Below are 22,171 nucleotides of genomic sequence, written 5' to 3' on the forward strand. Positions count from 1 at the left end.
GCCAACCATGAACTGTAACCAGGAACCAAAATAAACTTCTCTTCCTTTAAGTTGCAGGCGGTAGGTACTGCATCCCAGCAGTGAGAATCATTGAGACAGAAATCACAAAATTGGCATGCTACTGGATAGCATCTGAGCAAGGTCCCTGACTTGCTGCCCCAAGGGGTAGGTTCATCAACCTCCATCATAGAAAAATAATTTCTGGACACATCAGTGAGAGGCATAAGCATGTTTATTAGGCAGAGTTAGAAAGCGAGAGAAAAGAGGGAAGGGGATTCAGCTTCCAGAACTAACGGAAGTGGCGTGCTGATGATCAGATCGGCCCATTACCAAAGAACAGGACTAGTTTTTATGGCTTCACTGGGGTGGGAAAGGGGTGGTGACTTCCCATGAGTTCGGCTTTTTTAGATTTCTCTCTCAGGTTTTAAGGGATTTCCTGCCTGTAGGATGGGGATCAGTCGTCATTCATACCCTTGAAGGTATCCTGGAGCCCGCCTACTGGCACGGCACCCCTAGTGCTTGCAATGGCATAGGGATATGAGGGGAGGATGCAGTTGCTTGTTAGCAAAGGGGGATAGGGAAAGAGACTTGTCTTCTCCCCTTAGTGGGCAAGAAGTCATCGACTCAAACCTAAGAATTTCTGTCTCTTGACCCCATGAAGGCCCTGTCCTAACACAAAACCCCTACTCCCGCAAGTTTAGGCAGAGACATTGTCTCTCACAAACAGGCAAAAGAATGCAGGTCTGGCCCAGGGCGACCCTCGCTGCCACCGTTTCTCCAGCTGTGAGCTTGGTTCTCTTTCCACTTGGCCACGTGGGGCTTCCGTCCTCAGAGAGGTTCTGGGTGTCTCTCCACTGCAGAGTCCAAGAGTGTCTGTGTCTCAGGGAAATGCAACCAGGACATTCAGAGGATGAGCGCTCTCCCTTCTGCCCTGAAGCCTCTCAAGAGATGTCCTGCCTGGTCAAAACTGGGTCTCGTGGTCGTTCCAAAACCAACTGCTAGTAAGGAGCATGGGGCCAGCAGACACATGTGCACACAGGCTGCTGACGTGTCGGTGGGGCTGATGCGCCACACACGGAATGAGCACTCAGTGAAGGCACACGGGGAGAAATGGAGGTTCCACGTGAGCCCCCTCGGGGAGGGCAGCAAGAGCTGGTGTGCGGCCCCATGGCAGAGGTGAGGCAGATGGTGTCCCAAGGCTCGTGTCACCGCAGCCCTCAGGCTGTGACGTGGACAGTGCCCGGGTCTAGAAGTCAGTGAAAGGCTTCCACCCCATGAAGGGTGCTGTGGCTTGGACCCTGGGGGAAGGAGGACCTGGGCAAGGGGATCCCTGGAGAAGGTCAGTCAGATTCGAGGTACACGGTCAAAGCGAAGTCGTCCAGATGTGGGGCATCAGCACATGTGGGACAGAAAGCCCTGGACTGCTGGCCTGGCTGTGGAGACCGTCATACAGGAAGTCAGAGCTGGGGGCCACAGGGAAGTCTGGGACAAGAAATACTGGAGAGTCATCAACATCTGGATGATGTGGCAGCCTCAGCACTTGGAGTGCTTGCTAAGCAGAGGACCAGCGAGCAGCCATCGTGGGGACGGCCAGGTGCCTGGGCGGGGGGCAGTTCTCTGTGGCCTCCCTGGCCAGGGAGCCACTGGCTCCCACTTTATGGCATCAAGCCCCTCCCTGACACGGAGGCACTCCGGTAGAGCTGTGGGCTCTGCTCCCACGCCTGGGGGGCAGCCCAGGGGCGAGTGTGCCTCTGCTACCAGTTCTTCTTCATTGTACGCGGCAGGTATCTGGCACCATTTCACAGAGGAAAAAACAGGTGAGCATGTTCAGGTGAGCATCCCTGGCCCCTGTCCTCCTGTTACCGGGTCATCCTGGTGGGGAGCCCAGCCCTTGGGGCATGGCCTGGCCTGGGAGGCATCATTATCAGTTCAGGGGCACAGGGACGGCCAGCCTGGGGGATGGGCATGAGTGGCTGGGACCAGGGTGACCCTGGCCTTGCCTGTGTTCATCGGCCTGTGGAGCCTCACTCCCTGGCTCACACACTGGAGCAGGGGTCATGTGACTGATGCCTCCTCCGGGGCACTGTCATGAAGTCTTGGTGGCTAACACCTCACTGGTGCAGGGCCCCACACAGGAGGAGTGTGGTCCCCAAGTGGGTCCTCCGGGGAAAGAGCTGAGACCAGACATTTCCTAGGGGTTGCTGAGGGAGCTGACTGGCCACGCTCATTGGTGTCATTGGGGAAACATCTACCCTCGGGTCCTAAAGCTGGTAAGGTCCTTAGACCAAAATGCGGGTGCAGGGATTGGAGCGGGCGGGGGCAGCACCAGAGGTGGAGACAGGAGGCTCTGGGCCAAGCGAGCAGGATAAAGCAGGGGCCAGCCCAAAGGGTGCCTGGCTCCTGCAGGCACTGTAGGGACCCTGGAGAGCCCATGGTGGTCCCCTGCCTGCCCTGTGGGGGCTGGGCCATGCGCTGAGAAAAATGTCACTACAGAGGCTGCGCCAGAACCCACCGTCTCCTAGGGCTGCGTCCCCATTAGTCCTCTCCGAAAGACACCAGGGGCCTGTGCACACTGGGGACATGTGCCTGCATACGGACCCCCTAAGCCACCCTCCAGGCTCTGCCTCCTTCCCCCACCCAGGGATCCTTTGTCCATCTCATGCTGAAGGTGCCCACATGGGTGACACAGGCCACCCTGAGAGGACAAGCTGTGGTCCAGATCTAGAATCAGCTGGACCACAATCCCAAGTCCCAGGTACGTACAGAACAGTCTAGAAGCGGGGAAGCTCTGGCGGGCACATACTGCCTCGTCCCCATGGGGAGCAGCTAGGGCTGGGGGAGGGTCAGTGTGGCCCTTGCTTGTGTGCACAGCCCAGGGCAGGGCCCCTGCTGACCCAGTGCCACCTGTCTCCTCCTGGCTGGCTCCACCCTCAAGTCATGCCTCCTATGACCTGGCCTCTTTCTCATCTTAAATGAAGGATTTGCCTATCTTAGAAGTAATCAAAATTTTAGCAGCAAGGGTCAGCACGCAGGGTCCGACAGGACCTGAAACACTGTCACTTAAGTCCGGGATCTGGGCTCGTCACAGGCCCCGTGCCCCGGCCTCCCTGGACTCACGGTGACCTCCAGGTCAGGGCATGGTGTTCAGCTCTTGCTGGGACTTAGGCATTTGCACCCCGGCCCACAGGGTGGTTGGACAGAGCTCTCTAGACAGACCACACTTGGGAGTTAAATGGACCGATGTCCTTCCCAAAATGCTCCCTGATGAACTGCATCACCTCAGGGACACAGCTGTTCCCCAAAAATGTAAAACAGGCTTGCGGTGCTTGTTATGTGGGGCCTGGGCAGGCACCTTCAGAAGCCCAAGGTCTGGGTGTGTCTCTCCCGAGAAGAGTCAAAAAAAGCTAAGTCGAGGACAAGAAGGGTGCTAAGGCATGCAGAAGCCACACGAGGACTTGCTCAGTTCAGCAAGAGTTGTGAGAACCATTTTAGAGGGCCAGAAAGGAGCCTTCAGGCTGGGGACTTCAGCTTGCAGGCAGAAAGGCTATGGCCGACTTGGCTTCAAGGAGCGGAGACAGTGACTGGTGGTGACAGTGGCTGGCCAGCTGGGGCTGCAGGCCTCAGGAGGAGAGGGGCACCCAGCCCAGGGTTCACCGGAGGTTGGGCCAGGGGTTCAGGCAGGAGTGATAGAGAAGGCAGAAAACCCCCTTTCCCAAGAGGTGGGGGTCAGAGCGGCTGGGGCAGCCGCAGGGGTTGGAGGGAAACCCTGGGGCCCCAGAGCCTGCACCCTGACACAGCGGCACTGCTCCGTTGCTTGCAGGTGGAGGGTCACAGAAAGAGGCTTCATAGAAGCACACCTGTGACCCCCACTGAAGGGGCCAGGTATAGCGGGCAGCGCCACAGTGGGACCTGCAATCCGGAGCACAGGGACAAGGGGCCCGAGAGAGAGCCCAGATTTGGAACTGGCCTCCCTAACCTCAGAGACGATGAGGACAGTAAAGAAAATCCCATAGCAGGAGCTAGTCAGGGCCTTGGCGGAAGGAGAAAATTGCAGTGTTCCCCCGGGGTCAGTCCGGGAAAGGAAGGAGCGAAGGGGGTGCCTGGAGCAGGGCCCGGTTCAGGCTCAAGAGGCAGCCCTGGGACTACGGGGCTCAGGAATATGTCTGTGGCTGCTTGGACACAGACCAAGGCCCAACTGAAGCAACCTAGGGACGCCTGCCTTGGAGACTGTGTGAGGACACTTGGAGGAAACATGAGTCAGCTAGGGTGATCCAGGGGAAGGGTGAGGAGACGCAGGCCAGGGCCCTCCCGGGCGTCCCCACCCACTGTTCAACTCCAATGGAGGAAGCGAACAGGAAGACATGGGCCCCCCACTGGTGCCCCCAGCAGGGCCACAGCTCCAGCTGGGTTAAAGCTACTGAGTGCCACCACGTGACGTCCCTCCCGGAGGCTTGGCTCTGTCCCACGGAGTCCACTCAGAGCAGGCCTGTAACTATCCAGGCTGGCCCAGGGCCTCCTAGAGCAGGGCTTATGTGGAAGAGCTGGAGAACGGGGTCTGAGACGAGGGCAGTGGATGCTGTTTTTGGAAAACAAGAGCTGGGCCAAAGTTTGGGCAGTTCAGTCTGAGGTCACAGGATGCTGGCCCTAAGTCCCTGACCTGATCACAGAGACAAGCGGCACCTCTTAATTCTCAAGGGAGCGAGAGTAGTCAGTAGCTGTGGAGAGAGGGCAGCAGATGGTGGAGAGCCCCAGGGACAGCCCCAGGGCAGGCAAGGAGGATGCGCAGGACAGGTGACCGGGCCACACCTGGAAGAAACCTGGGGGCCCCACAGAGCCCTGAGCACTGCCCAGACAGGAGCAGGGGAGGCAGGCCTGAGGCACTCAGGGTCACCTGGGACAATCTGAGGCCCAGGGCTGGGCTGGCAACCAGACCCTTGAGAAGCAACCTGGACTGTGGATGCCTAAAAGCCCTTTGAGGGCACTGACAAGAGAAAAACTTTGCCATTGCTCAGGCAGGTACTTGAGCTCAGCAGTGACATAGAGGAGGAAGCTTCCTGGCCAAGCAGCCAGCAGGGACACCAGCCTAACCTTGGTACTTCCAACAAAGCCTGACAGATGCAGGAGCAGGAGCTGGAACTCCTGTGTGGCCGGAGCCCTCCCGGGTGAGAGGACGATTCAGCCATCAGGAGAGGAAGGAAGCGGTCCTGGCAGCAAAGAACTGGGTGGGAGGCAGTGGTGGGGCTCCAGACTCTGGAGGGGACAGAAGAGACTGCCTCCTGCAATGTGCCCAGTTAGAAAACCCCCAGGAAAGTATAAACAGGGTTTTCCTCTGGTAAGAGGGGCTCTGGCTACAGTGCATAGATCCCTGTCCTTGCCAATCTTTCCGGTTCAGGAGGTCTCAGCCACCGGAGATTTTACCCACAACTGTCCACAGAGTGGAGGGAGCCCAGTTAGGAGACAGATGTCTCATTCCAGGGTGATGAGAGTCACCTCAGAAAGAAGAGGGCGCAAGGTCAGCAGGTCATGTTTGCATAACTGATATTTTAGGTTAAGACATCTGGGGGTGGCATTTTAGGCATTTGTGATATTTACCCTATTAAGACAAGCACAGCCTCCTTAAGCTTTGAGTTATTCATGAATTTCAGGAAGGCCATTTTCCTTGTGATGAGACCACCAGGACAGGACAAGAACCCACGGTCTCCATGGGCGTTGGTGGGAATTTATTTGGTAACAAGTTTGGCTCATTCTGTAAATAGCTCAAGGATATACTAGGAAGGCAGAGATATAAAACTAAGGGATAAAGTTTGGGCTGGTTAAGGATATTTCCTCAATTATTTTAAACAGGATCACAGTAGCCCAAAGCCACCCTCAGAAATACTTAAGGATACTAGAATGATAAGCAGAACAACATTTGTGTTGAAATTAAAAGATAGGGATCTTTGCATGTGTAGGATAACGAATAGAAATTCTTAAATTGCCCAGGAAAGCAAAGCCATCTTTGAGAACATGGTCAAATTCCCAGCAGCCCCCCATGCACCCCCCAGGAGGATTTGGACAACCCAGGCTCATGTACACCGTGGGTCACACCTTGTTTCCTTAGGATAAAACCAGCTCTTCAAGAGAAAAAACCCATGCTAACAAAGAGAAACTGAGGCGATGTGTCCCAGGCAGGGAATCCGTGGGGTACCCAGAGCCAAGTCAGGCTTGGGGACCGTGGTGGCCCTGGTTCTGAGGAAACAGATACAAGTGTGCCCCTCTGTCCTCTTCCTGGCCTCGTACAAGTCTGTACTGGAATATCCCTCAGAAAGAAGGTTCTAGGCACTTGGGGACGAGCCAGGGGACAGAGACAGACAGAGGCCCAGCTGCAGCCCCCTAGGGAAGCTTCCTAGGGGGCTGTGTGAGGATAGTGTGCAGGATCAGGCAGGGGAAGGTGAGGGGACCCAGGCCAGGGCTGTCCCAAGGGGTCCCCACCCTCTAACTCTGATACAGGAAGGGTCTGAGAAGCCATGAGCCCGCTCTAGAGCCACCAGGGCCACAGCTCCAGCTGACTGCCTGATTTGAAGCTTCTGAGGCCCACCTTGTGACGTCCCTCACGGGGACTACTCTGTCCCCGGGAGCACACTCAAAGCGGCCCTATCTATGGCAGCCCAGGCCGGCTCAGGACCTCCTGGAGCAGCACTCATATGGAGCAGCTGGATGACGAGGGTTAGGCAAGAGGGTGGGAGGCTCCGCCCCTGGAAAGGTGAGGCCAGTCTGGGCACCCATGGCTCCAGGCTCCCCCTGGGAAGAGGTTTGGACAGGTCAACCTGAGGTCACTGGATGGCGACCCAGCTCTGTGGTCTGATCACAGAGACAAGCAGCATCTCTTGGTTCTAAAGGGAGCAAGGGTGACCAGCAGCTTTGGAGGATAGCAGATAGTGAGGGTACCAGGGACGGCACAGGCAGGATATCCGGGTCAGGTGCCCAGGCCAGGCCTGGAGGAGGCTAGGGGGTTTCACAGAGCAGGGGCTGAGGGCCTGTGATGTCTGTAAGACATCCACCAATGTCCACACAGCAGTCTACAGGGTCTGCATCCAGGGGGAAGGAGCCCAGGAAGAAGTGCGAGGCCACATGGCCGAGCAGCGCCCATGGCAGAGCAGGTTTTGGGGACAGGCCCACAGGGTGCTGGGGTACACAACTGCCCTATATTCCCTGCTGGCCGCTATATGTCTGGCAGATCCACTTCATTCTCCTTTGACCGAGGGCAGGGCTGACCCCATCCACCCGCCCCACCCTTCATCCCACGGGCAGAACTCGAGGGGAAGATGATCGCTTGGCGCTGGGGCACCAGGAACCAGGCGCTGAGGGCATCCACACAGCGGGACAACACTCCACAGAAACCTTGGCCCTGCTGTTTTAAATAAGAAATTTATTGCAAATATAGAAATTGATTCTCTCCATACAGGAATCTCCGAGTTGAGGAAAACAATTTCGTGCCATTCAGTTTAAAACAGGAAATGGGGGTGGAGGGCAGATGTAGGGAGGAGAAAATAAATGAAGTTCCCCCCATAAATGAAGAAAAGGAGAGGGATCAAGGCCCCCAGAGGGAGAGAGTGTCCGTACACAGCTGGGGTTCACAGGTTCAGAGTTCAGGGTCTCGAGCCCAGCTCTGCAGGGTTCAAAGCAGGTGCCAGGCCGCAGCGCACTTGGGGGCTGGCGGCGCCGGTGGGGGATGGGGACACAGAGGGGAGGACGGCCACCGCTGCTGGACCCGAACCCCTGCCCCAGCCTGTGCGTGCTTGGCAGAGGGGCAGGGGCATGGAAGAGGAGGTCCAGACCCTCCCCAGACAGCCCCACGGGACCCCCTCTTCCTCTCCTTTCTGCTTGGCAGGAGTGACTGACCTTTAAGGGGGTCGTGGAGGCGGGCGGGGGGCGCTCAACTCTGTCTCAGGTCGGCAGGTCAGGGAGGGGCCGTGTCAGAATGGACCACGAGCTGGAAGGAAGTCCCTGTCCTGGGGCACGGGCCCCTGGGAAGCAGCCATCTTGCCAGAGAGGACAGACAGCACTGGGCAGGGGAGGCTTCAGAGGCCCATCCGAACCCCAGCAAAGGCCAGGCCTGGAGGCGGTGACCAGAGGGCATGCTCGGCCAGCCACTCCAGATAATCACTGCTTATGGTATTTTTGTCAACAGCTGCCAGCTCCTCCAGCACCTCGGGTCTTGAGGAGCTCAGCTGCCTGGCACTTCCTCCAAGGGTCAAAGGACAACCCCAGCCCTTCCCCCCATTTGTATTCCCTGCACTGTGCCCACCACTCTCTGTCTCTTCACTTTGTTTAGGCCCCTTATAAGCAGGGCGTCGGTCCCTGTTGTCCCTTTCTTGCCTCTTGCAGTCACTGTTTTCTCCGGGCTGGGAGCTTTTCATTCTGCTCCTGTGCCTGCTTCCCCTTCTGTTAAATATCCCAGAGTGGGGCGCAAGCAACTTCCACTTGGCAACATCGGGTGCCCTGGCCAGCCCCAGACGCCTTACCAGCTGTGCCCCGGTGTCCCTCTGGAGTGACCCAAGCCTGGCTTTCCGAAGTAGGTCTTCTCACTGCCACCCCTCAGCCCCAGCGCTCCTCAGTCAGGGGCTCCGCTATCCTCCTGCCCTGTCCTCGGGCAAGGGGCCAAGCTGAGGGCACTTGGTGCCGAGAACAGGAGCCCTTCCTGCAGAAGGAGGAGCTGTCCACTAACGTAAGCTTCCTGCCCACCAGACCTCTGCTTTTCACTTGTGGAAGGCCGTTAGCTCCAACAGCGGGGCAGCATGCCTGCCGTGCCCTCAGAAGAGACTGGGTACCTCTGTGCCACCTCCTGGGAGCAGGCTGCGAAGGACCGGGTAAGCCCAGGTGTGGCCTCATTTGGGCCCCAGGCAGGGTCCATGGTGCAGCACCCACATCTACCCCAGCTGTCTCCTGCCAACTGTCCACTCCGGCCCCTTCTCCTCCACCCCAGGTGCCACGCTTGCAGCCTACCCAGGCCAGGCCAGGCCCCATGGCCCTTACAAACACAGCTCTTGCGGGTAAATGTTCTTTTGTCTTTTGTCTTTCACTTCCACTTGGGGGAGAAATCATCCCCAGAAGGACACAGATGCAGGAGGTCTTCCCAAAGAGGCCTGGCCTGGCCAGCTGGGGGTCTGGCCTGGCTCTGAGGTGGGGGGCAGAGGCCTGCGTCTAGAGCCCTGCTCTGTCTCACAGAGAATAGTGTGATCCGATTATTCTAGGCTGCTTGGTCTCCCAGAGGGTTGGGTCCCTCTACTGAGGTGGGGGGCTAATTTTTAAAATCCCCTAAAACGAGCTGGCCTGGGAGCTTATAGGTCTTCAAGAAGGACTGATGGCAGAAGGGTAGGGACAGCACCCAACCTGCTGCTGGGAACCTTCCTGGGGTGAGGCCAGGCCACTGGCAGCTCCCCGTCCTCCCGGCGCCCCTCCTTCAGCCCCTCCCCCCGCTGTCCACGAGGCCCCAAGCTTTCGGCCTCCTGTCTCCAGCAGTGTGGCTGGCCCCGTCATCCCGGCCTGCCAAGTCATCTCCTCACTTACAAAATGGGAACAACTGGAGCAGACAGGAGGGACGGTGAACATCCCCTCCATTTGGAGACGGGGCTACCCTCCCTGGTGTGAAGGAGGAAAGGGGTGACAAAGGATGAGGGACACGGGGGACAGAAGAGGTGGCCATGGAGAGACGAAGGGAGCGGGGAGGTGGCACTTGCGGGCCCGATGCCCAGAAAGACAGGAGGAGCTGGGTGGGGGTCAGGGCTGTGTTTTGGCGGCACCTGTTTTGGGTCTTTCGCAGAGCTGGCCCCTCCCTGGGTTTCAAGAGCTGCTCAGATCACAACAGGGGGAGTCTGGGCGGGAGGTGGGGAACTGGACAGACTGGCACATACACGACAGATGTTTGCTCAGAAAAATACAGTAAAATCGTCATGCAAATATAACAGGGAGTCTGCTTCTCACGCCGCTCGCTTCCCAGCCTGCTCTTCTCCGTTTTGCCAACTGGGTGTGAGGAGGAGTCAGGGGCAGGTCTAGGGTCGGGGGAGGTCTGCCCTGTACATCCATGCCAGCCTGACCCCTCTGCTCCCCAGGAAAACAGTCTTTTCTTTGCCAGTGTCACCCCCAGAGTGAGCCCTGGGCTCAGCCCGCCCCCAAGCTGATGTGACCAAGGTGTTCAGTCAACCCCCAGCCCCCTGCAGCCCCCCAAGCATCTGGAGGTTGGCGGCCCCCCAAGGGATGGCACTAGCTTTCCTGGTCAGAGCCCCCCCCCGCCCACAGTACAGGTCTCAGTCCCATCCCAGGGTCTACCCTCACCCCACAATCTCAGTCCTATTGTCTGGAGAAGCTCAAGAGGGCCACAGGCCAGTTGCTGGGGAGCCCTGGCAGAGACGTGGGAGAGCAGAGAGGCTCCCACATCCTGAGGCGGGTGGGGAGTCAGGGCACATCGGCAGGCAGGCACAGCCGCCCGGTAGAGTCGGCCCCACGCAGGGGGAGGGACCGCATCACAGTCCCTCGGCCGCTGACGCTCAGCGCCTCAGGTCTCAAGACCCCAAAAGTGCTCCTCCGAAGAACTTGTCCCCGGAAACCCCCCGGCTCTCGAAAAAGGCAGCCACCGCCCAGCCCTGCCCTCCCTCACCGCCCTCCAGTGCCGCCCACACTGAGAGAACCCCAGAGCCCAACGGTTGGTGGCTCTGGGCACCAACTGCCAGGCACCGGGTTGCCATGGTGATGGGCTAGCTAGGGAGGGGGAGGGGCCTGCAAACCCAGCCTGCTTCCCCCCTACCCCAGGGCAGTGGGGGGACCTCACTGTTTGTGCTTTGTTCGATGTTGGGTGGGGGTCGGAGAGGGGGGTGGCCACTTCCATGGGAACATGGGAGCCCCTCTGGCCAGGAGGTGAGACAAGGATAGGGTGTCGGGTGCCCTCCCTCCTATGAGCAAGCTGAGACCTGCCCAGAGACCCTGCAGTGGGTGTCAGTCAGGGGCAGGATACAGGGCACAGGCAGGAAGCCCCAGGCCATTCCACGCCACCTCCCTGCTGCCCTCCGGCCTCACAGTTCACTGTCGCCCCTCTGGGTGGGTAGGGGTCCCCCGAGGCCCAGAGAAGCTGGGGGCCTGGGGCACGCGGCCTGCACCTGAGACGCCATGGGAGCTGGTGTGCCCCCACCCACCCCCAGGCAGCTCCCGAGCTACTTGGAAGACACTTGAAGGAGTTTGGTGGCCTGTCCCCTTGCCTCTGCTCCCTTCCTACCAGCGGGGACCCCCCCACTAGAGTTATGAGCTGCAGCTCCAGACCCCAAGGGCACTTCCGTGGGCTTTCTAGGGAGGAAAAGCACCTGCCTGATTCTCGAATCCCTCAGCCCCAATAGACCTCAGCTTTGGATGGGGTGATGAGTGGACCAGCCGGGGGCCCAGGGGGGCAGCCGGGCAGGGGCAGCACTAGGCTGGAAAGGTGGGAGACTGAGGCTAACCTGCTGTGTGACCCAAGGGGTTACCACTTCCTTTCCCTGGGCCACCCAAAGAGGAAGAAAATAACTCTCAGTGTCCGTCTGGTGTCCAATCTCCAACTGACCTGGTCCCCGTCCTGGGGGGTTCAGTCCATCTCTACCTCAGCCTCCTTTGCCCTAATCCTGTCCTTAGTCCCAGCTCCCCCAGCCCCACACCCTCCTCCTGGCTTCCTCGGCGCCTGTCCCTGTCCCCAGCCCCACACACCCTGGCAGAGTCCCTGGGCAGCACAGTAAAGACGCCTGGTTTCGGTATCAGTTTGTAAACTTTAAGGAAAATGTGTCTTTGTTTTCCTGTCCGTTATTGTCGGGTGTTGGTTGGTTCACAGTCAGGTGGTGGTCAGGTGTGTGTGCGTGGTGCGTGCGTGCGGGTGTGCGTGTGCGTCCACGCCGAGGCCCCGGCCCTCAGTGCGCTGCCCGGCCCGGCCACCCGGGGCCCTTCCCGAGCGCCCCGGCCCTCCCCCTCCAGCCTCACCAGGGAGGAGAGGGTCACAGCTTCTGCTGGGCCGAGACCCCCTTCCAGTAATCGAGGATGTCATGCAGGTCCTCATCCTTGGCGAACTGGACCTTCTTGCGCAGAGCGTGGCCAGCGGCCATGTACACCTCCTCGCGGTGGTGCTTCTTGTAGGGCCGGAAGCGCTCCCAGATCTTGTGCGTGCTCTCAGAGGAGTACTCGGGGCTGGAGGAGTACCCTGAGTAGTAGTGTCTGGGGGAGAGCTGCGAGTAGGTGGAGTCTCGCTTGGAGCGGGTCAGCGGCTTGAGGAAGGACACGCGCTGGCTGAGGCTGTCGGCGCCCTCCTCGTAGTAGAGCGCGGGGAAGCTATGGCGGTGCTCGCTGCAGTGATAGGCCGGCTTCACCTCCAGGTGGTGGATGCCCCCACCCCCGCCGCTGCCCCCACTGCTGCCCGAGGGCACCAGCGGGAGCCGGTCCAGGGGGCTGTTGAGAGGGCTGCCCTTCTCGATGTACTTGGAGTCGCCCTTGGCCAGCCCCGCGGTGGCCGGGTGATCAGGCACGTCCAGGCTGAAGACCTTGGCGCTCTTGATGGAGCCGCTGGATGACACGCTGCAGGTCTTGCGGGTGACAGCGGCGTCGGCGCTGAGCTGGCGCTGCAGCGGGTGGTGGGAGCTCTCCTTATAGGGGGGGGAGAGGAAACTGGGCCGCTCCAACGCCCCAGGGGCGGCCGCTGTGGAGGTGGCAGTGGCCGCAGGGAGGGACTGGCACTCGAAGGCCAGCTCAGGGTCCCCACCGCCACTGCTGCCCCCCAGGAAAGAGGCCGAGTCCAGTTTGAGGGCATCGATGCAGTTGTTAATGATCTGATTCACCTTGTCGACCTCCTTGGCGATGGTGGAGATCTCAGCAGCAGAGCCCTGGCCGTTCTCAAGGTCTGGGAGGTCATCCTCGGGCCGAGCCAGTCCATCCCCCCCAGCACCCGTGCGTACCTCAATATAGTTGCCTTTGGTGGCCACCTTGGGCGTCTCCAGCCCGGCCTCCAGCCCCTTGGAGGCGGGCAGCTTCTCCCCAATCATGGACGGGATGGAGGACATGCGGGCCACAGGCAACACAGGGGGCTCACCCAGCTTCTGGGCGGCGTGGACGATGGAGCCAGCGTCCACATCGGCGCCATAGCGCATCTCCAGGATGGTCTTCTTGACGTTGACAGACTTCTGCTTCTCCTCTTGCATGCGGCGCTTGCGTAGGCAGTAGTAGACGGCACCCAGCACGATGACCATGCCGAAGAGGCAGCCCAGGATGGTCATGATGTAGTGCGTGGTGGTGGAGGTGCTGGGCGCCAGGTCACCGGGCACGGGGTCCCGCGTGGTGAAGGTCAGGCAGGTGTGGTTGAACCGGCGGCTGTTGCGCAGCGAGGTCACGCAGAAGGTGTACTCGGTGTGTGCCCGCAGCTTGTCCAGCGTCACAATCTCCTTCTTGTTCTTGAGCGTCATGACATCAGAGAAGTAGCTGTTATTATACTGGACCAGGACATACATCTTGCTGTAGGGGTGGGGGATGATGACCACGAGGGTGGCCGAGGTGAAGGTCACGTGGTGCAGCTTGATGGCAGGCCCTGCAGACGCATCCGTGGTGGACGAGGCTGGCGGCTCCACGGAAAGGATCTCATCGGGGTTGAAGCCCGAGTTCTCGTCGGGTTCCCGCTGGGCGTCGGTGGAGTAGGGCGGAGGGTGGCTCGCAGGCCGGGCAGGCAGCGAGCCGTTGCGGCATTTGGCCTGCAGGACGGTGATGGCGTTGAGGCTGTGGTAGGGCCGGGGCACCAGCAGCGGGTAGCCGGCGAACTCCCGCGGAGACTCGCACTGCAGGCGGTCGTAGTTCTTCGTGACATTGTTGAAGATCACGAGCCAGGCGAGGAAGCCGAAGAGGTCACACTCGCAGTTGAAGGGGTTGCCGGCCAGCTCGCACACCATCAGGCTGGCCAGGCTGGCGAAGGTGGCGCCGTCCAGGCGGCTGAGGCGGTTGGAGGACAGGTCGATGCTGATGAGGCTCGGGCACTCGGAGAAGGCGGTGGGGGTGACCACCTCGATGAGGTTGTGCTGCACGAAGAGGAACTGCAGGCGGCTCATGCCGCGCAGCATGCCCTCCGTCAGATTGCTCAGCCGGTTGTAGCCCAGCTGCAGGACCTGCAGGCTCGACTGGCCCAGGAAGGCGCCATCCTCGATGTAGGAAATCTCGTTCTTGGTGAGGTTGAGGTCTGTGAGGTTCCCGAAGCGGTTGAGCGAGGAGTAGAGCACGGCCTTGAGCTTGTTCTCGTTCAGCCGCAGGTCATGCACGGTGCTGTTGATGTGCTGCGGGATGGTCTCGTAAGGGGGCTGGTTCTGGCTGCAGATGGCCAGCCACACGTAGCCCTTGTCCCCCTCGATGAGCCAGCAGTCCGCACGCACTGCGCCCGGCCGGCACACACACAGCAGCGCGGCGGCGCACAGCCCCAGGCGCAGCATGGTGCTGGCCTCGGCCCCCTGGTGGCCGGGCAGGGGGTGAGGGGTTGGAGCACGGGGACCTAGAGGCCGGAGGCTGCTGCTGGCGGCACAGTCCTCCCTGGGGCCGCCACCATCTTGGGGGCGACCCCCGGCACGGGGATCCCAGGCAAGATGGGCACCACTAGTGCCAACTGCTGGGGGCTTTCCAGGAGGCTACAAGTGGGCACCAGGCCTGGCTGAGGTGTGGGGACCCAAGGTCGGCTCCCCGAGGTGCTCCTCAACTCCTGCTGGGAAGGTGCACAGGGTCTCAGGCCAGGACTTCCTCTCCCTCTTCCTCCTCCTCTTCCTCCTCCTCCTTCTCCTCCGGTTCTGGGCTCAAAGCTTCAGACAGTTCCCACTGGAGAGCAGGGTGCAGCTCTGGGGAAGAGCAGAGAGACGGGGGCAGGAAGGAAGAGACCCATCTGTCACCTGGTTCCTGAAAGGCAGCACCGAGGGGGTGACTGATCAGTGCAAGGACCCAGACCAGCCCATTCGAGCTCCAGCGCGGGGCCCAGTCCCTCTCCAGATCCCCGCCTGGGGGCCTCCATGCCATCGAGAACCCCAGGGTCCCTGCTACACAAAGGAAGGAAGGGCAGGTGGGTGGCAAGAGGGGGAGGGAAGGAGATAGAGGTTAGTGGCATCCTGAGGACCAAGGACATAGACAGGAGCCGAGAGAGGAGGTCAGGTGCACCCACACACACATACACACACACCCAGCACACTAGTGTCCACACTCACCTGCCTCCCTGCACAAAGACCACGTGCCCCCACGAGCCAGCGCACCCTGGCACACACACATGGACACAGCCTGGAACACACACACACCTACCATCTGTGTACATGATAGACAGACCACATGCACAGGTCCACATACCCAGGTGGGCACCCCAAATCCAGAAAAAGAATTAAGAAGCCCAGCAAAATGCTTCCTTTCTCCATGCCCAAAGATAAATAATTCATTTGTTGTGTAACTGCTCTTGTTCCAAAAATAATTCCCTTGTCTCAGCCTCCATGGGGGAGGGGAGTAGAGAGTGGTGGCTGGGCCCCCTCACAGGGGGGTGCAGAGGCTGGGGTCTCTGCAGGGGGCGGTGGGGGAAAAGCTCATTCCACAGGCCAAGTGGAGCCAAGCGGAGGAGGGTAAAAGTCAGGGGACCCAGAGATACTCCCCAAGGTCATCACCCCAGGAGTACTTTCCAGAAGGGGCCCCTGATCCAAAAAGGGAGCTGCAGACCTCTGAAACAGCACAGCCAAACCCCTACATCCCCTTCCACAGCTGGAGAGCCGGAGGCTCAGAGAGGGCAAGGATTTGCCCCAAGGAACACAGCACCGCCTGGGCCTGGATCAAGGCTCCCAGGCACGGTGTGCCCAAGCCAGGAGCCAGGAGACCTAGGGCCCTGTCTACCCAGCCTGACTAGCCAGGCGGATCACACCATCTCTCAGTGTTTCCCAACCCACAGAGCAGGGCCCAGGTCCCTCCCCGGCCCAGTCGGTGTGGGAAGAAGCAAGGTGATTCATGCTGTCCATCTCCAGAGTATAGGGGGGTGGCACAAGGATCACAGATCACAGACTCCCTGAGCCAACCCTCACTTCCCAAGTGGGGGAACTGAGTCCCAGGCTCAGAGGACGCATGAGCAGGGGCCCTAGCAAACTAGACACACCCCATTGGCCAGGCCCAGCCCCAGCCTCAACTCCCAGGACACAATAAGCCCAGTTCCTGCTCGCTGCCCGCAGGGGTCCCAGGAGGTGAGGGTAAGGCCAGAGAAATCCATGTGTGGACAAGGAAGCCCAAAGGCTCTACACTGGACCCACCTCCACCTTCCGCTCCTCCCCCCAGGAAACTCCAGGAGGGAGTGTGCTTAGAAAAAAATGTTAGACCTATGCTGCTAAAGCAAAACCAATTTACAGCACGAGCCCCAGAGGGTGGACAGTGTGGGGAGGAATCCAAAGTCAGCTTGGGCAGTGCTGGCTGGGAAGGTGGCGGGCAACAGGGTGTCCAGATGGCTCAGTGGGTCAAAGACCGGTGCCAGGTCTGAGGCTAGAACGATGGGGACCTCCGAGGCTGGCCTCACACCTCCCATCCCCTGCAGGGCCCACTTGGGCTGTCATGAGGTGGCAGACACTCGCTGTCTTTGGCCAGGCCACACAAAGCTTTCGAGGCTGGACAGACTTTGGCTCCAGATAGCGTAGCTCACGGGGTCAGTCCTCACCCTGTCTGGGCCTCAGTTTCCCCTGCCAAGGCAACCAAGCTCACTGGAGGAAGCTGAGTCCCCAGGCTCACAGCTGTGGGATCCAGGAGCCCTAGGTCCGCCCCTCCTCCACCTGGGAAAGTCGGGATGGCATTTGTATGCAGGTGCTCGCGCAGGTGTGCGGCTGGCTCGGAGCGGGATGCAAGGGTACGCTGATGTGAGCGAGGAGACAGCGCGCAGGCAGGCATGGGAGCAGGCGTGTGTGTGTGCACAGGATGTGTGCACGTGTGGTCAGCCGCCGGAGCACGTGCGGGGGTGTGGAGGACACAAAGGTGTGAGGTCAGCAGCCTCTTGGGAACAGAGGCGAGCACCTACTTGCCGACCCGCCAGGTCTGTGTGCACACGCGCCACTTGGCCACACCCAGCTCCCCGCTCACCCTCTCTCCTCACTACTGCGCTGCTCCAGCCAACATCATGGTAGCCAGGCCTGGCTGTCTGCTGAGGTCCCAGCCCACCTCTCCCATCCCCTCCACTAGGGCAGGCAGAGATCGTGGGCTCCCCCCAGTCCAGATACTGAGCTCTGTTCCTCGCCCTCAAGGTGACCCTGCTGGTGGCCTCTCTTCTGCTCCCCAGGATGGCTTGGGCCAGGGCCCAGCTCCCACATGCCCTGTGACTCACATAGAGGGGGGAGGCTCCCGTCCCTGTCCCGTGTGCGTCAGCCACCCTGTCCCCGTCCCTGGGCTGCCTGCCCACCACCCGCCGAGGCTTGACGCAGCCAGGGAGGGTACCAGGAGGCCAAAAAGGCGCAGACAGCAGCACTTGGCCCCTGGCCCAGCTGCTCACCCACTCAAGGGGCAGGTGTGTGGGGAGGGGGTGCAGCATGGGTCAAACCAGGCTGAGGCGAGGGGCTGGGGTCAAACAGGCAAGGTCATACCCTTCCCTGCTCCCACGAGGCCGTCCTAACACACACGCTGAGCGGGAGCCCAGCCACAGCCTGAGCACACCTGGGGGCTGCAGAGGGCCGGGGACAGAGCAGAGAAACGAAGGAAGAGAGAGGGAGAGAGAAATGGAGAGCGTCTGAGGCAGAGGAATGGCTACAGCAAGATGACAGATACGGGGGCAAAGGAGGGGAACCAGGAACCCACTGCCCAACCCCAAGGGGCAGCGAGACAGATGACAGTGGGCCTGGCTGAGCCTCGAACACGGCTGTGACCAGCCAGCGGGAGGGGAAGCGGCGGGAAGCAGCTGCTGCAAAGCCATCACACCCAGGGGCCTGGGAGCGCGAGGCCATGCAGGGGACGGGAAGCCGGTGGCTGGCAGGTGGCGCGTCCCCGACCCGCCAGATTTGGCAGAGCCCAGCGCTCCGGCTGCCAGGCTGGCCAGCTCCAGGCTGGGTGATGTCCCCTCTGGTGGGGACATCCTCGGACAGAGGGGAGGGAAAAGATCCAGGGAGACCGACAGGCACAAACACTTGAAGGCCAGGACCAATGAGCCACTGGGCAAATGCTCCCTCCTTGGCAGGTGACCCACTTGAGGGTGTGTCTACCCCCCAGGTGCGATTTGGCCCCTCTGGACTCGGAATACCAAAGGCTCCAGGCTGGAAAGCTGAGAGCCACGGCTCTGCCCAACCCCAGCCTCTCAGAGCGGAAACTGAGGCCAGGACAGAGGAAGGGACACGGTCAGGGTCCCACATCATGCTGGGAACAGTGCAGCCGCAGGAGCCGGGGTGGCAGGGACAGATCCTGATCTGCCAACTCTGAGTCCGCTCTGGGACCTTACTGTGCCCTGACAAGGGCTCCCCAACTAACCCCGGGACACCGGCCATGACCCCCCTCCCCTCACCAGAGAAGCGAATACCCGCCCCTCCCGCAGTGTGGCTGTGTGGGGGCAGCAGCTGTGCGGTTAGTGCGCCTTTAACCTTCCCAACCCTCAGCATCCAAGATTCGGGGCCCCTGGGAGGAGACTCTGGGTCACAACCTCCGGTTTCCCACTGCAGGCTCAGGTGGCGAGTGCCCTGGGGCTCAGTCACCCCTGCCCCGCCTGGTCCGGCCAGGGGGATGCACAGAGCAAGGCGGGCCGTGTGTGTCGGGCCTGGCTGCGGGCAGATGGAGCCATGGGTGAGGGAGGCGGATGTGGTGCTGACCAGCTCCGAGACCTGGGGGTGGGGGTGTCCCGGGTCCTGTCTGGGCCTCAGTTTCTCTCCTCTGTGGCAAGGTAAGTGTCACTCAGCGCTCCCAGGAAACCCCAGGACAGGGTGGAGGCATGCTGTGTGCAAGGCAGGAGGCCCCATGCATGCGCCGCCTCGGGATCCGGCTCCTGCGGGGACAGCAATGGGCTTATGGCCTGGGTTCTGGGCTGCCAGGAGCAGCACCAAGAGGCCAGACTGGGAAATCCCATTTGCAGCAGCTGAAAAGCCCCAGCACGGGCCCCTCCCTGGCCAGGCCGCCCAAGGCTCCTGGCGGTGTCATCGTCACTGCCCGTGTCAATGCCATTACCCAGGATTAGGAGGACTGAGGAGTCCTGGGGCCCAGCCAGAAGTTTTGGGCAGGCGGAAGCATAGCACCAGGTACTGGGGCTGAGAGTGGCTGCCGGCACTCTGCCCTCGAGGACAAAGCCTGCCTGCCTCTCGTGTAGACTCAGGCCTAGGTACTGGGCACTGGGTCTTGTCCCAGCCCCCACTTTATGAAGGTTCCTTGGGCCGCTGCCCTGGGCCTCAGTTTCTCATCTGTCAAATGGGGTGTGATGGCTTCCCCTTTCGAACTACTGCTTGGTACACTAACAATCTGGATTTCAGGTATACTGATTTCCAGCTGCAGGGCAGAGAAGGAAGGAAAGCACTGATACAGGAGGCGAAAGATCCTAGGTTTGAACGCTAAGCTGTGTGACACGGTTGCATTAGTTCACCTCTCTGGGCCTCAGTCTCATCACCTGGGAAATAATCACAGGGGTGCCTTTCCCACTGGATCATTGGTGCCTGATATTTTATGTTCCTTGAGTCATATGTCAGTCTTGCATGGCTGGTGCTTTTGGGCTCATTTGACAGATGAGAAAACTGAGGCTCTCTCCTCCCTCTGCATCCTCTGAAGGGTTGGACCCCCTGGCAGCAACGGCACAAGCACTTGCCGTGGTTGTGGGGAGGTGCTCCTTCCTGTCAGAAGAAAGTGTGAGCAGCAACTGTTCACAAGCTTCCACAGACTGACGACTCTATCAATCAGGAAGCACTTATTCCAGGCCAGCTGTGCTCACCCCAGGCCCTTTGCACATGCCATGCACTCTGCCTGGAATGTTCTCCCCCAGTGTCCTCACTACCTTGCTTCATTCAGGCTCATGACAACTATTTCCCACTCCTGCTGTCTCTGACACCAGATCTGAGCTAACTCCCTCATCTCTCACCCCTGGCTCTGCTCACTCGGTTCTTTATCACCATGCCCCTCCCCCTTTATTCCACCTCCAGCAGAGAAACAAAGCAAGATTTATCCTGCTGTCCCATGTAACTCTGGGCGAGGGCTGGGCACAAGGTGTGGGAATGCCAGCTCAGGGATGGAGACCAAGGAGAGCACTTGGAACAGATCCCAGGGTCAAGACGCTGGTGGCCAGCGGGGGGAGCCCCACCCAGATAGGGTGCTGGTGATGTGCAATACACAGCTTCACAGCCCCCTTATGCTGCCCATTTTCCAGACGAGGAAACTGAGGCTCAGAGAGGTGGAGCAATCTGCCCAAGGTCACAGTGCCAGGCCCCCGGGCCAGCCTGAGCTAATGGCAGGGATGATTTCCCACACTTGCATGCTTCCAGCCATGGGGTGCTTGGTACCTGCCTGAGGCTACTCACTCCCTTCCTGCACAGTCTGATTGTTAGAAACGTCTTCTATTAAAACCTCCATGTACCTTTTCCTTGGTCTCAGCCTGCTGTCCGAAGTCACTGGGAAAGAGACCCACATCCCCACACAGCCCTTCCCACACCGCTAGTCCGTTATCTCTGCCCTCATCTGAGCTAAACAGCCCACATCCTCCAGCTGCTCTGCTAGGCTGCAGCATCCAGTCCGACCCACCCCGGCTCCAGCTTGCTGTCCAGGTCCCTCCCACACTGTGTCACCAGTGTGGTCTGGGCAGCGAGGGGCACTTGCCTGCCTCAGTCCAGCTCTGCAGGCTGTCAGTGCACGGCGCTGTGTCCTTACCTTGTCCTAGATGTCAACCAGACCCCCCAGCCCCGTCACACGCATCGCCACACGGCCCCCATGCCCGCAGAACGTCCTTGGGCCGCTCCGGGCCGGGTCTGCCTAGGTCTCCCCAGAGGTGCCGTCCCGCCACCCCATTCCATCATGTCTCATTAGTCTCAGGCCCTCTCGCCAGCTGCTCCGGGTCCTCGGGGAGCTGGCCTCTGCCCTCATGGCCTCGGCACCCACTCCCGGCTGTATCAGCCTGCACAGCCAGCAGGCCGAGGCCGCGCTGTGTCACAGGGACATGAAGAGCAGGCCTGAGCCGGGAAGCCCCCAGCAGCCCAGCCCTGGGGAGGGCACCTGCTGTCCGGCCAGCCGCAGTCCCCCCACATCCCAAGAGGCAGGAAGACTGGCCACCCTTCCCAGAGCTGCCGGCTGCCTCACAACAGCTGAAGATGACAGTCTCAGCAGCGGCAGGCGGAGCTGGCGAGGCCTGGACGTGCTGGGCCTGGGTCCTCGGCCCACAGCCTCCACCCAGGGGCTGGGACTCTGCAGCGGGAGCCTGGGCTGCTCCAAGAGGCAATGGCCCCGTGTGAAAGGCGCCTTAGTGCCTGGCTTACAGGGTGACCTCCAGCAAGCCAGCGCCTTACCTCGCTGGGCCTCAGTTTCCTCATCTGTTCGGAGAAGAGCAGTGTGCGTGGGGGTCTCCAGCTCACTGGGCACCCCCTCCCAAGCCTCTGCCGCTGTCCCCTAGGCCACCTGAACTCATTGGGTCCCATGGCTCTCCACTCCCAGGGTATCAGGGCTATCTATCATTAGCGCCTAACCACACCCAGGCCTCAGTGGAAGGGGCAGCGAGAGGACAGACTTCTCCAAGGCCTTGGCCACTGCCCAGCAGCCTGACAGAGGCCAGCCCTGGATCTGTAGGCAGCTCTGAATGGCCAGCCCACACCCAGCTACTGGCATCTGCTGTCAGCCCACGACTGAGGCACAGGGGATAGCAGGCAACCCACCAAGGGGACACTGTGGCAAAGTCCACCCTGATGCCACCCCAGAGGTCACCTCCCAGAACCCACCAAACTATTCAGACTTCCTACCCATACCTGGCCGTAACCTCTCCTCCCCAGAACTCCGCCTCCCCATTGACTCAGCCTCCCCTGAACACCCTGCCCTCTCCCCACCTGACCTTTACCCCTGACCCCTACCCGCTCCCCATCTGATCTTTACCCCTACCCCCTCCCCACCTGACCTTTACCCCTGAGCCCTACCCCCTCCCCATCTGACCTTTACCCCTGACCCCTGCCCCCTCCCCATCTGACCTTTACCCCTGATCCCTGCCCCCTCCCCATCTGACCTT

At 60.4% G+C, this 22,171-nt stretch overlaps 1 protein-coding gene across 10 annotated transcripts in view; it reads right to left on the bottom strand.

The window, feature by feature from the left end:
* Positions 1-214: 214 nt before the first annotated feature.
* Positions 215-22,171, bottom strand: part of Elfn2 (extracellular leucine-rich repeat and fibronectin type III domain containing 2) — a 56,574-nt gene continuing 34,617 nt past the window's right edge. For 5 of the 10 annotated variants that reach the window (XM_013511685.1, XM_013511684.1, XM_013511682.1 and 2 more), the window contains one exon: positions 215-14,907. In XM_013511685.1, coding sequence (XP_013367139.1) covers positions 11,991-14,453 — 2,463 coding nt within the window. In that variant the 5' untranslated portion in view covers positions 14,454-14,907 and the 3' untranslated portion in view covers positions 215-11,990. Of the gene's footprint in view, positions 14,908-15,345; positions 15,420-22,171 lie in introns of those variants that run through there. The other 5 variants (XM_005379199.2, XM_013511683.1, XM_005379201.2 and 2 more) reach the window with 3 other exon arrangements.

This window comes from Chinchilla lanigera, unplaced genomic scaffold, assembly GCF_000276665.1.
Source record: "Chinchilla lanigera isolate Chin_1 unplaced genomic scaffold, ChiLan1.0 scaffold00012, whole genome shotgun sequence".
NCBI lineage: Eukaryota > Metazoa > Chordata > Mammalia > Rodentia > Chinchillidae > Chinchilla > Chinchilla lanigera.